Source organism: Pan troglodytes, chromosome 19, assembly GCF_028858775.2.
Source record: "Pan troglodytes isolate AG18354 chromosome 19, NHGRI_mPanTro3-v2.0_pri, whole genome shotgun sequence".
NCBI lineage: Eukaryota > Metazoa > Chordata > Mammalia > Primates > Hominidae > Pan > Pan troglodytes.
The window spans coordinates 51887272-51902114 of record NC_072417.2 but is presented as its reverse complement, the minus strand read 5'-3'; the positions used below and the strand labels follow the sequence as shown (position 1 = coordinate 51902114).

Genomic DNA, 14843 nt, shown 5'->3' with positions numbered 1-14843 from the left:
TCATCACCTCCATTTTACAAACGAGCAGACTGAGGCACTGGGACATTAAGTGTCTCCTGGTTAGTTCAGGTATGTTTTCAGTCACTTGCTCACCTGGCTCTCGCTCACTACAGGCATGAAGGTTATTTGCTGAGGTTGGAGAACTCACTGTGCATCACGCCATCCAGGCAAGTTGGTGGGGGGATATTGAGGCAACAACTACAGGACAGGGTGAAACATCTACCCTCCCAGCAAGCTCTTACCTCTTTCTTTTTTGGAATTTTAACTGTGTCCCTTCGGCTTTCTTCCAGGGCCATCTGTAATCTGAGGTCATCACCCCGCCTGAGGCGTTCTTCCTGTAGAGGGACAATGCAAACTGGTAATTGTAATAACATCACTGTACAGAACAAAGCCACACTGGCCAGAAACAGGAAATGCACATTGTATGATGCAGTATTTCAAAGGAAGATTTCAAAACTACTTGTAAAACACAATTACTTTCAAATCCCAAATGTGTGTGTACCCAGAAGGCCCCTCCCTCATGACGACTCCTGTGACTTTGACCCCTGTGGGGTCACACCAGGGAGACTATGGCTCAGGTACCACCAAACTGGGGAAAGGGAATGCTTAATCTAAAATATTTTTTTCTCAAAATGAAACTGGCTTTATAAATTCTTTCTACTTATAGAAGCAATGTGTGTCCTTATAAAACACAAATCTGACAACCCAAAAAGGAATTAGAAAGAAGATAAAAATCACGTATCATTCCACCTCCACTGTGTATGCTTCCGGAAAATGGCTGCATATTTCTATGATTCGTAACAGAAATGATTCACTATCTTTATTTAAGGCAAAGTCACCATATGCAAAAGACAGGGTTGTCCTAAGCTTTTATATAATATAATAATTAAATATAAATAATATATTCCTTGCATTTTTTCTTTTCTTGTTTTTAAGAGACAGGGTCTCATGGTATTACCCAGGCTGCTACACAGTAGCTATTCACAGGGACAATGCCACTACTGATCAGCATGGGAGTTTGAACTTGCTCCCTTATATTTTATTATAAATATTAACTAAAATGGGCTCAAACCGTCCGTCTGTCCCTATGTTTCTCAGTGGATGCTACCACGCACCTTCTTCCTGGGCTGCTGGCCATGAAGCCACATGCATCCACCTGGGCAGTTACTGGTGGCCTGTTTCCCACTGCAGGGACAGAGAGGCCACAACTGAGATTGCCCACTGTCACTGAGCTTTAGAATGTTGCCAGTTATAGACACACAAACAATGCCGGGATGAACTTGTCAGTACTCAAATCTAACTATCCCTAGTATTCCTCTCTGAACACCAACTTCTAATAGAGGAGAGGAATCCCTGTGCTGCCCCTGGTCCCATCTACCTTTTTTAACCAAAGGTCATTGGAGACAGCCCTGATAACTGCAACCAAAGGCTTGACAATTTGTAAGGCCACTCTAATTGCTTCTTTCCCTTCTCGCTGTTGTAAAGTAATGCATGCTTACTAAAGAAAAATGGGGGCCAGGCACGGTGGCCCAAGACTGTACTCTCAGCACTTTGGGAGGCCGAGGTGGGCAGATCACTTGAGGTCAGAAGTTCGAGACCAGCCCGACCAACATGGTGAAACCCTGTCTCTACTAAAAATACAAAAATTAGCCGGGCATGGTGGTGGCACGCGCCTGAAATCCCAGCTACTCGGGACGCTGAGGCACGAGAATCATTTGAACCCAGGACGTGGAGGTCTCAGTGAGCCAAGATTGCACCACTGCACTCCAGCCTGGGTGACAGAGCGAGACTCTGATTCAAAAAAAAAAAAAAAAAAAAGAAAGAAAGAAGGAGAGAGAGAGAGAGAAAGAAAAGAAAAGAGAAAAGAAAAGAAAAATGGGAACTGAAAAAAATTAAAACTATACATACTTCCATCATCAAAACACAAGCACTCTCATTTCGGGAGCATTTTTTCCCAGCCTTTGTTTTTTGCAAATCTCTTGCTACAGGTCAAAGTGCTTGGCGGGGGCTGGGCTGGCTCCTGCCCCTCAGGCCTGCATCCCTGCGCCCACCCTGCATGCCACCCTTCAAAGAGCCTGTGCAGGCTCAGCTCACTCAGGGAAAGCCCAGACACGTGTCTGCACAAGTGTTTCTGGGAAGCATTTTTAACTGGTTTCTTTCCTTGGCAATGACTTCCTAGAAAATCTTTCCTAAATGTAACTTTGCATGGGATCCCTTCCTGACTGGGAGGGACACTGGGTGACAAGAATACACACTTACGGCAGCACGAAATGCCATCTCAGCAAGCATATCTGAAATGTTTTGAAGACAGGGCTGTGTCTGCCATCTTCTTCCCAGTGAGCCACACTCCACCCTGAGCATGGGCAGTCAATGCAGTGCAGACCTGCCTGGGGCACTGACCTGCTCAGCCACTTCTCTGCTCATGGCAAGTGCCAGCTGCAGCTGAAGCTCCTCTTCTCCACTAGTCTGGGGCCGGGCTTGCTCCAGCTCGGAGGACACTCGCGGGGAGGTGGCTGTTGGGGAAGACCAAGTCATCATATGCAAAAGACAAGGCTGATACAGCTCCTGCACAGCAGTTTCCTGGGCAGACCACATTCCATTCCCATCTCAAACCCACAAGGTCCAGCAGTAGCCCAACAATGCAGGCAGAGGAAAGGAAAGGCTTACAAATATTTGAATGTTAAAATCAAGTGACAGTCAAACGTAGCTTTCCCAACTACAGAAGTCCCCTGGTACCGACCAAGAGAAGATGCCTTTGGGTATGCAAGCCCCAGCCATCAGGCCTCACAAGGATCAGAACCTCAGTCTTCACGGTAGATCTGCAGTGCTCCAAAAAAGGAACTAACTCAAAGACCCAAAGTATAGCTCTTGAACAGATGAACCAAAGAGCATCCTTCAAACAGGTGGAGGGCATCTGGAGACCAAAGACTCCACTCCAGGCACACCAACATTCAAGAGTTGACTTTTGAGGCCAGGCGCGGTGGCTCACGCCTATAATCCTCACACTTTGGGAGGCCGAGGCGGGCGGATCACAAGGTCAAGAGATCGAGACCATCCTGGCCAACATGGTGAAACGCCATCTCTACTAAAAATACAAAAATTAGCTGGGCATGGTGGCGTGTGCCTATAATCCCAGCTAGCAGGAGAATCACTTAGAGACCCGGGATATGGAGGTTGCAGTGAGCCAAGATCTCGCCACTGCACTCCAGCCTAGTGACAGAGCGAGACTCCGTCTCAAAAAAAAAAAAAAAGAGTTGACCTTTGTCTCTCATAGTGTTACTACAAGATCATGGAAAATGAAGCCCGCCCATTTCTGCAGTGACCCCAAACATTTTCGTTCTGTAAGCAGCTTTGTACACTGATTAGAAAGAAATGCAGATAAAAATGCACACATGCAGACACTTTTGCTGTGCACTTAGCTAGTTTAAATACTTCTAAGCAGCTCCTGGAAAGACAGTTTTTATTGAATGAATGAGATGTGAACTCCTAGCTGATGTAACAAACCCCACTGGAGTCTTAACATTCACAACATAAACCATGGTGCTGGGTGCTGGGGCTTACACAGCCATCAGGATGTTTCACAATCAGGGAATCTAAATGCTTTTAGAAATTATTGCAGTTTTAGAAGTATGTGCCCACCTCTGCCCCCGTTTCAGGAAGGGTCCATAGCTTCTCTAAAACTCTCAGAGCAAGACCTGCCCTCTGAGAGATTTGGAGCTACTGCTTTAGATGGTTCCTTGCCCTGTCCTCCTCCTGGGTCTCCGTGCAGGCTGTTCCCTCAGCGCACCCACCTCCTCTTTCGTATTCAGAGCTCGGCTTCCCAGACCTGGTCCTTCCCCTCCATCCTGATGCTGTGTCAGACTCTGCACCTCTGCACCTCTCCCTTGTAGCACTCACCCCTGGCTGACAAACACCTGTTGGGTGGAGGCTTACATGCATGCACAGACAGGTGCATGCACAGGTCGACAGATGGACAACCACAGAATTCAATTTCATGGTTAACGGGTCATTTAAAAATGTTCTAATTGTGCCGGGCATGGCGGCTTATGCCTGTAATCCTAGCACTTTGGGAGGCTGAGGTGGGCGGATCACCTGAGGCCAGGAGTTCTAGACAAGCCCGGCCAAAATGGTAAAACCCAGTCTCTACTAAAAACACAAAAATTAGCTGGGTGTGGTGGCGGGCGCCAGTAATCCCAACTACTTGGGAGGCTGAGGCAGGAGAATTGCTTGAACACAGAAGGCAGAGGTTGCAGTGAGCCAAGATCAAGCTACTGCACTCCAGCCTGGGCAAAAGAGCAAGATTGCATCTCAAAAAATAAATAAATGTTCTAATTGTGTATTAGTTTACTTCCTTCTTTCATTACATCTATTTTAGGAAACCTAACTAGCAGGATTCATTCACCTAGGTGTTGCTTCTGCCTTACTTTCCAATCTAAATTTGCTTCTTAGGGTTTTCCTCTTTGAGAGAAACTAAAAGGTTGGGAATAATTCCTGACAAAGGAGGCTTTCAGATAGCTGGGCCATGGCTATGGTGAATAAAACAGGGGAAGAGGCCTAAATGCAATTCAGGCCACAGACGGGATCCACAGAAGAACCAGGGGAGGTAGAAAGAGGCTGCTTCTGGGCAGAGGGCTGAGGTGGGGCCGGGCAGGAGACTGGGAACTTCTCTACCATGTGAGGTTGCCAAGCAGAGGCATCACCCTGTCATGAAATTCTTAAAAACACACAAAACATATAGCAATAAATTTACTTTGGAACAGGCCGGGCACAGTGGCTCACGCCTGTAATCCCAGCACTTCGGGATGCCGAGGCAGGCAGATCACGAGGTCAGGAGATCGAGACCATTCTAGCTACGAGGTCAGGAGATTGAGACCATCCTAGCTAACATGATGAAACCTCATCTCTACTAAAAATACAAAATAAATTAGCCGGGCATGGTGGTGGGCACCCATAATCCCAGCTACTCGGGAGGCTGAGGTAGGAAAATGGCATGAACCCAAGAGGCAGAGCTTGCAGTGAGCTGAGATCGCGCCACTGCACTCCAGCCTGGGTGACAGAGCGAGACTCCATCTCCAAAAAAAAAAAAGAAAGTTGCAGCTATAAAAACATAAATGTATTTTTCTAAATCAAATCAAATCAAATCCCATCCTAGTGTGATCACTCAATTATATTTCCCAAAGTATCTCTTCAGAAATAAAGCTAGAGGGTAAAGAAAAGTCCTCAATCCACCTTAACAACTTGATTTCTTAATAATACACCAAAACAAAAAGTATATTTTTTTGTTCGTTTTGTTCCTAAACTTCACCTATGCCAATCAGAACTCTCAAGTTTGGGCTTTCCTATGTTCAAAAAGATGTCACCATCCACATGGAAGAGAATAAAGGAAGCCAGACAGTTCCTGGGGACTCTTCTCAAGTGAACAGGGCACTCACATCCAAATCATTAACCACTCCAGCCACCTGTTCCCAGCCTCTTTCCTGATAAGGAATCTCTGAGGCTTGGTTCACAAAACCCTTGCTATAAAGCAAATATTGCACTTACGACATCTTTCATTTACTACCAAATGGAAACCACAAATGAATCAAGTAGAAGGCTCATATCCCACCCCATCCCAAAAAAAGTGCTCTGGAAAACAAGCCCCATCCTGGCAGGGAAGCTGGTACTGAGTTGCACAGCTACAGTGCCTGATACAGCCAGGTTGGAGGGGGAGAGTGGGCACGGGGCTCTGAACTGGACCTGCTGGAGAAGTGAGGCCTCCTTTGTCCTCTGAGCTTTCTAGCACATCTGCAAGGCCAGAATAGCTTCAAATGCAAATGTACATGTTTACGTCTACCATAACTGACACTGTTAGAATAACGCACAGCTGGCACATACTGGCTCACCACATCATAGCTCGTCACATCAATGTGGAAATTAAAGACAATGGGTATTCCCCTGAATGTTGTGGTTTTCATAAACGGATGTACAGCTTTCAGTTCTGCAGATGGCAGAATTCTTGGCCACCAACCATTGAACATCAGCTGAGCTACACACAACGGGACTGAGCTTCGAGGGAGGATTCCAGCAGAGATATTCTTGCCTTGGTGACAGCAACTCAGCTCCACAAAGGGCCTCTTGTGCCCAGGCACATGACAGTGAACACAGACGTCGTTGTGAGACAGGCCTGAATGGGCCCTTCTGACCACCTGAGCCTGGCCTTGGCTCTGCTCTGAGGATCTGAAGGTTCAGAGCTCACAGGGACCAAGGGAAAAAGCAAGTGCTGGGGGATGTGCCATTCTCTCATTGTTGCAGGTTGCTTTCCCAGACACTCACTGGAAGGAAGAACGGGAATTGTTAGTTTAAGCTCATCACTAAAGTCACATCAAATGCACGGACCTTCTCCCAGGAAGGCGGCCTTTTGCATTATGAACCCCACTGGAAGAGCTCCAAGTCTTCACTTGCTGTGGTCAAGAACTGTAACCACAGGTAGGCCTTATTTCTATCCTTTCCAGTCTGTCACACCAGCTGAGAAAAAGCCTAAGGGGGAGAGGCTGAGTAGGAAGGCTAGAAAAGCCCAACATTTCCCTCAAAATACAATCTAAAAAGAAGACCAAGAAAACTCTCCCAACTCAGGCAGACAAGGGTCTCTCCCACTCGAGTCCACCCTGTCTGCTCCAGGGACTGCCCGGCAGAGCCTGGGTGCCTGTACTCTGTGCTGGGGGAGAGACACCCTTTCCCAAATGCGCTCCTAAAACAAAGGGTGAAAGATTTTCTAATAAAGATGCTTCAGTGGGCCACTTTCAGGTAACTGTGAAAGAAGGCAATCGAGTTGGTAGAAAAACAGGAAATTGATTCTTATCAGCTACATTTTGCAATTTTCCTAGAAAGTACGGAAGCAGCATCTGCCAGTCACATAGTGCTGATTAAAAAGCCTCCTCTAATCTGCATGGATAGGTCAAACAGAAAGAAAGTGGCAAGTACAAAAACCACAAATGTAGGCTAGGCATGGTGGCTCATGCTTGTAATGATGTCACAGCACTTTGGGAGACCGAAGGGGGGTGGATCACTTGAGGCCAGGAGTTCGAGATCAGCCTGGCCAACGAGGGCAAAACCCTGTCTCTACTAAACATACAAAATTTAGCTGGGTGTGGTGGCACATGCCTGTAGTCCCAGCTACCCAGGAGGCTGAGGCATGAAAATCACTTGAACTAAGCAGGTGGAGGTTGCAGCGAGCCAAGATCATACCACTGCACTCCAGCCTGGGCAACAGAGCAAGACTGTCTCAAAAAAAAAAAACAAAAAAAAAACCAAAGTATATTTTTACATTTTACAGCACATGGGACAGGATTCTACCATCAAATGGCTCTGTGCAGTGGGCAGCATGACTGCACAGGTACGTGAGCGTCACAGACCCTGTGGAGAAGGCAGGGTGAGGTCCTGGTTTTCCTATGTCCCTGGGCCTGGTGTGGCAATGCTGGGTACACAGGCATGTCTGACAACTCAGAAAAAATGAAAGGTTGCCAGGCCTTAGGGGCGTGAGAAGACCCCATGTGGGCCCAAGCACTGCTACCACCTCTCACACCCTGTGCATGTCAGCCAAGGGAAGACCAGATAGTGGAAAGAGCACTGGACGGACAAATCTTGTCCCCACCGCTGACAAGCAGTGGGAGTCCATGTGATAGCCTGACCTCTTTGAGCTTCTGCTCCCACATCAGTGAAATGAAGACAGTGGGGCCTGTGGGAGGAGGTAAACAACTGACCTACCAAGGGGTCAGGAGTGCTGGGATGCAGTTGGCTCTTCCCTGTGGATTCCAGCCCTGTCCTGAGCTGGTGCTCTTTCCTCCATCCATGGGGACCAGACCACCTGAGTGCTAAGCTCCTTCAGACACCCCAACCTCCACGTCACACACAGAAAGCGTGGCCCTTCCCAGGCCTCCGAGGAACAGGCCTGGGGTTGCTTTCTGCTGGGCTGACCTACTTCGAGGGAGGGGCTAGGGAGCCAGCACTGAGCACAGGGTCAGCGTCCACTGTCCAGTGGCCAGTTCTCTAGTTCACAGTTCTCTAGTTCAGCTAAGTTCCTTCCTTGTTACTGAACAGCAGCGAAACGCTTCCTCAATGTGGTGACATCATCCTGTGGTTCCAGGGGCCACTTCCTGAATCAGCAATGACCTTGGCTACTGAGGACGTTCCTGCCACTTCTCAACACAGGAGAGCCTCCAAGGCCCTTACTTTACCTCCTCGCAGGGAGATGCTGGGAAGGCTGCTTTTAGTCTAACGAGGCAAATTATAAAAAAGTTAAGTTCAGATTACACCAGGTTATTTATTTATTTATTTATTTATTGAGACGGAGTCTCACTCTGTCACCTAGACTGGAGTGCAATGGAGTGGTCTCAGATCACTTCAACCTCCACCTCCCGAGTTCAAGCGATTCTCCTGCCTCAGCCTCCTGAGTAGCTGGGACTACAGGCACGCACCACCACATCCAGCTAATTTTTGTATTTTTAGGAGAGACGGGATTTCACTATGTTGGCCAGGCTGGTCTTGAACTCCTAACCTCGTGATCTGCCTGCCTCAGCCTCCCAAACTGCTGGGATTACAGGCGTGAGCCACCCCACCCGGCCTACACCAGGTAATATTTAACAGGAACATATATATATATATGTGATACAAAAGACAAAAAGGTGTATAATGAAAAATGCAATGAAGCATGACCACAGCCAGATCACTGTCCAGCCACAAGGTGGATGTGACTTTACAACACAGGGACAAACCACAAAGTTATTTTGTGCTGTGGCCAACGCTGGCACTATCAGTGGTGGGAGGGCTGCCTGTCAGGTGACGTCATACCCCCATCCATGACAGTCCCAGCAAAATGCTGATGTGCACAGAATCCAGACTCTAGCCGTGATTCTGGTTCTCAGGAAGCTCAGGGTGAGGGCCAGGCTGAGCATGGTGAGAGGCAGCAGACAGATCCAGGCCAGGGACAGACATCCCGAAGGAAGGCTGGCCCGGAGAAATGGAGAACATGCTGCCATGACACAGACTGCAGGGACAGGATGGCCAGACTCAGCCTGGGGTCCTGGGGTGGACTCACATTAGGCTGATCAGCAGCAAGACACTTTCAGACAACTGGAAAAATGTGACCATGACCTCAGCGTGAGATGCTGCTGCTAATTTCCCATTTTGTGAGGTGTGTGACTGTGTGTGTGACAGTGGCTGTGGGACTCTCCAGGAAGAGATGTGTACTGAAGCATTTAGGGGAGTAATGTGAGGATACCCACAACTTATTCTCAAATATTTCAGCATAAAAGGAAGTGAGAGCTACTCCTCTCATCCTGCCCCACTGCTCTCCCCAGAGGAAACAGCTGTTCACATTTTCTTGTGCTTCCACCCAGGAAAGCCACACACTCTGGTGTGGATGCCTGTAGTGCGCTTCCGTCTCTGACACTCGCCCATAGGGAACTCTTCCTCCCTGCCCTATGTGCTTCTCCCACCTGGGCCTGACCCCAGGCCGAGTGTCATCAGCCTGAGAGAGCAGCCCAGTGTGGCAGACGAGAGCACGGGCCCTCAAGTCCATGCCTGGGCTCAGATCTGGGCTCTACCACTTCTTAATGCATGACCTTGGCCTAGGTCAGCTGTCCCCAACCTTTCTGGCACCAGACACTGGTTTAGTGGAAGACAATTTTTCCACGGCCAGGGGTGGGGTCGGGGATGGTTTCAGGATGATTCAAGCACATTACATTTATTGTGCACTTTATTTCTATTATTATTACATTGTAATATAGAATGAAATAATTCTACAACTCACCATAATATAGAATCAGTGGGAGCCCTGAGCTTGTTTCCCTGCAACTACACAGTTCCATCTGGGGGTGATGGGAAACACTGACCATCAAGCATTAGATTCTCATAAGGAGCATACAACCTAGATCCCTCACATGTGCAGTTCACAATAGGGTTTGCGCTCCTATGAGAATCTAATGCCACTGCTGATTTGACAGGAGGTGGAGCTCAGACAGTAATGCAAGTGATGGGGAGCGGCTATAAATACAGATGAAGCTTTGGGTCTGTGGCCCGGAGGTTGGGGACCCCTGGCCTAGGTGATTACCTTCTCAGTGCCTGTTTTCTCATCTGCAGAATGGGGACGGGAAACCGTCTCCCAGGGTTGTTGTGGGGAACGAACAAGAAGCGATGTGAAAATCACCCACTGCCTGTGCAACACTGTCTCTCGAGGAACCCTCCATCCATAAGGGGGTGCTGCCCCACTTACAGTCCAGGCTGAGGCCTAGGGGTGCAGTGACTGTCCCAAGGCCACCCAGCTGGGGCAGGTGGAGTCTGACCCTGAAGGTCTGGCTCTTCATTACCAACCCTTCCCACTGATGAGGACACCGGGGCCCAGAGAGGGTAAATGGCTGCGGCTCACAGCCGCCCAGGGGCAGGATGAGAACTCAGAGCCAAGACTCAGGACCTATGCCCCACGCTTGCTCCTAGCACCCTAAAGGGGCTTTGCACCCTCAGTCAGTTACATGCGCACACCCACACCAAGCAGGGCCTCCTCTAGGCCTGAGGAAAGTCCCTGTTCCCATGAGCTTGTGTTCTAGTAAGGAGAGACCATAAACACATCTAAAAAGGAGGGACAGGGCAGGGCAGGGTGGGGAAGAGGAGAGCTTGCTCAGCTATGCTCTGACAGGAGGCGATGGCACAGAGCCCTGGAAGGGCCGGCAAAAGGGCAGGGGCACTTCTGTTCTGAGAGCAGGGGACAGGCTCTGAGGCTAGTGTCAGCAGAGGCACCCAAGGGCACATGACCAAAGAGTGGTGGGGGTTCAGAAGCCGTCAGAGGTGCTTTGGAGAGTCTTAAGTGGGGCAGTGATGCCACTTGACTGGTCTAGGGAACTTGGGCCAGAAAAGTAGCTATGAAGGGGATGAGAAGTGGCCAGAGTCTGGACACATTTAATTGGGATCCTATGTATGACACCTGGTTCCTGAATCAGCTAGTGTGTCATGCTGCCACATGGTGTGGACTCAGCACTTACAGTGCCTTCTTCTGACCAGGGGTTATGGGCAGAACTGGGTCCCCCGTAAAGTAGGATGAAGAACATGACCTTATTTGTAAACAGGGTAGCTGCAGATGTAATTAGTGAAGATATAATTAGTGAAGATGAGGTCATACTGGAGCAAGGTGGGCCCTAGAGTCAATAGAACCAGTGTCCTTAGAAGAGAGAGAAACACAGACACACCAGGGGAGACTGCCATGGGACCATGGAGGCAGAGACTGGGGTGACACAGCAGTTAGCCAAGTAACACTGGGCCCTGCTCGCTTCCCATCCTCCCCCGGCACCTGCCACGCAGGCTCCTTCCTGCCTCGAGCCTTTGCTTGCCCGCTGCTCCCTCACACTGTGTATGCTGCTCGTGGTCCTCGAATGGGAAGGAGAACCGCATCCTCATCCCTAAGTATCAGCTCTAAGGCCACCTTCTCACTGCGCCTCCCCTGGCTGTGTTATCAGGCCAGTCTCTCATCAGACTGGGAGCTCCACAGGGCAGGGGGTCCATCCGTTTTGTTACTTAACACCTTGATACCTGGAGCTGGCCTTGGCGCACAGGGAGCACTTGGTGGATGTGGAGGCCAAAGCAGCTCCATCTTGGAGGCTAATTCACCATGCTGGCTTCTGATTAATCCCAGTTCCAGGAAGGCCTCCAAGATTGACAGTTTGCCGGGTGCCGGTGGCTCATGCCTGTAATCCCAGCACTTTGGGAGGCCAAGGCGGATGGATCACCTGAGGTCAGGAGTTCGAGACCAGCCTGACCAACATGGAGAAACCCCGTCTCTATTAAAAATACAAAATTAGCCAGGCGTGGTGGCAGGCGCCTGTAATCCCAGCTACTTGGGAGGCTGAGGCAGGAGAATCGCCTGAACCCGGGAGGCGGAGGCTGCAGTGAGCCGAGATTGCACCACTGCACTCCAGCTTGGGCAACAAGAGCGAATCTGTCTCAAAAAAAAAAAGAAAAAGAAGATTTACAGTTTATTGTTTTTATGTAAGAGCACATACTTACCTTAAATCCTATCTTTAGGTCAAACTACCTTAATGTTATCATACTTCAAATATCCTACACATTCTTTCTGAACCACTCCTTCCCTATGGCATATAAGCCCTGGCTCTGGGGGCTAATGGCGTGGGATCTGACACCTTGTCTCACCACTTCCTGAGAGAAACATGGCTTCTGCTCCTAAGTCCCTGTTTCTTTCTAAGAAACTGGATTTGTCAGCCTCCTTCCTTGGCCCCTCCGCTTCTCCGGACATTGGGGGTAGATTTGCATAGACCTGCCCACCACGGAACCATGGGGCAGCTAGGTGGCACCTAGGCTGCAGCCCTGATCACCTGTAGCTGCATGTTCTAATCCGTTCAACTGCTTCCAGCCGGCCATCTGCCCAAGTGGGCAGAAAGCAGGGGCCACGTCAGCTTTACTTCTGGCACAAAGTAGGTGCTCAAACACCCATCAGATAATGGTCAAGTTTAGTTTCTGGTGAAAACAAATAATGGCTGTAACTTCTCCACTACCCCTCTGCAACACTGGTACCGCTGCCTCAGTTTACAGAGAAGGAAGCTGAAATACCAGGTGAAAAAAGGGAGAGCCCCAACAATGACCACGTTATGGCCCCAATGCAGGGCTGGTGAAAGAGGCAGGAGGGTAAAGCAGAGACAAAAGGCAGTCCATTCATTTGTCTGCATGAGTCAAATCCCATCCTCAGTCAGAAAAAAGCAAGTTGTGCCATTCTCTTCGGGCTGTTATTAAACTCTCTCCTACAGTAAGAGCACCAGCTTGTTGGGTGGGAAAGGAAGGACTTAGCCAAAACACTAAGCAGCTTTTTCTCACTGTCATTTACCTCAGGAGTCCCTGAGCTTCCTGCTGCTTCTGTCCATAGTGAAAGTAACAAAGCTACAGCCTGTCATTCTCTAGGTAGAGTGCTGGGGCAGGGGTCTCATCATAGCTGGGGACCAGCAGTAAGGAAAAGAGGACCTGCAGCCTCACCCTGAGCCACCCCCAGCTCTCCAGGCGTAAGCCAGGGTGGGAGGAGGGGTTCTGAAGCCCAGGCAGTGCCAGCTGAGGTGAGCGGGCACTTCAACAAAGATAATCATTTATCTCTTTTTTAATTCAACCATAAACTTCAAAGAAGTTAAATGCCTGCAACAATTTCTTAGAGTAATACTTATAAACAGGAAACTCATTTTTAAAATTAGTATTCTGATAGTAATTTTCATCTATTCAATTGGAAATAATCGATTACAAAATTATAGCACCTGCTGTGGGCTCAGGGGCTCCCAATTGAGCACTCTCCTTCACTGCTGGGGGGAAAGCATTTGTTTGGAAACAGTCTGTTTGGAAAACATTTGTCATGCTTCAAGAAACAGAATGTTCATACACTTTTCCCACTAATCTCACTTCTGGGAATTCCACATTGAAGTAATAATCCAAAGAATCCTTAAAAAAAGAAAAAAACAAGCTTTCTGTTCAAAGAAGTTTACCACAGCATTATTTACACTGGTGAAAATCTGAAACAAGTCTGATCATAAGAATTAACAGTGACAGGGCCACTTCTGGAGCATTTCTTGTGTGCAAGCTGGTATGTGAAGTGCATACATTATTAGCATATGTAATGTACACAATAACCCGGGAGAGAAGCACTATGGTTACGTCCATTTTACAAGTTACAACTTCTCCAAGTTAAATTAAGTAAGCTGCCAAAGGTTTAACCTTTAAAACTAAGCGTTGCTGGGCTCGGTAGCGGGTGTCTGTAGTCCCAAGCTACTCAAGAGGCTGAGATGGGAAGATCCCTTGTGCCCAGGAGTTTGAAGATACAGTGAGGTAGAATCACAACACCGCTCCAGCCAGCCTGAGTGATATAGCGAGACCCCAACTCTAAAAAAAAACATAAATAGGCTGGGAGCCGTGGCTCACGCCTATAATTCCAACACTTTGGGAAGCTGACCTTGAGGTGGGCAGGATCACATGAGGTCAGGAGTTTGAGACCAGCCTAGCCAAAATGGCGAAACCCCGTCTCTACTAAAAATACAAAAAATTAATTGGGCATGGTGGCACACACCTATAATCCCAACTACTCGGCAGGTTGAGGCAGGAGAATCTCTTGAACCTGGGGGGCGGAGGTTGCAGTGAGCAGAAATCGTGCCATTGCACTCCAGCCTGGACAAAAGAGCAAGACTGTGTCTCAAAAAGATAAATAAAAATAAATTAAAAATACATAAATGAGGCTGGGCGTGGTGGCTCACGCCTGTAATCCCAGCACTTTGGGAGGCCGAGGAGGGCAGATCACGAGGTCAGGAGTTCAAGACCAGTCTGGCCAATATGGTGAAACCCCATCTCTACTAAAAATACAAAAATTAGCTGGGCATGGTGGCGTGCACCTGTACTCCCAGCTACTCGGGAGGCTGGGGCAGAAGAATCGCTTGAACCCAGGAGGCAGGGCTGCAGTGAGCCGAGATCGTGCCACTGGGTGACAGAGTGAGACTCTGTCTCAAAAAAACAAAACAAAACAAAATACATAAATGAATCGATAAATATAACTAAGTATCTAGCAACATGGAAAATGCATAGAGTTAGATTTTTTCAAAAAAATCAAACTGCATAATTGTCCTATTTCTCATGGGCACCCTCTGTGGCCAAGTGCACCAAGGTCACTGCTCCTGCCCTCCTAGTTTAGGCCCCCCAGTGGCTTGCCCTTGGCCTCATGCTCCCTCGCAAACTGGGGATGATGACAAGTGAAGGGCTACAGCAGCTCCATAGTTTACAGCCACTCTGCACTGCCTGCCTGAACACCACCTTCCCCCGCACCCAGCGCCACACGGTGT

General features: G+C 48.7%; 1 protein-coding gene across 15 annotated transcripts in view; it reads right to left on the bottom strand.

The window, feature by feature from the left end:
* EPN2 (epsin 2) overlaps window positions 1–14843 on the bottom strand; it is a 119975-nt gene that overhangs the window by 24372 nt on the left and 80760 nt on the right. For all 15 annotated transcript variants that reach the window (XM_063798910.1, XM_511331.9, XM_001154310.7 and 12 more), the window contains 2 exons: window positions 2401–2513; window positions 243–335 (listed from right to left, as the gene is read on the bottom strand). In XM_063798910.1, coding sequence (XP_063654980.1) covers window positions 243–335; window positions 2401–2513 — 206 coding nt within the window. The remainder of the gene's footprint in view (window positions 1–242; window positions 336–2400; window positions 2514–14843) is intronic.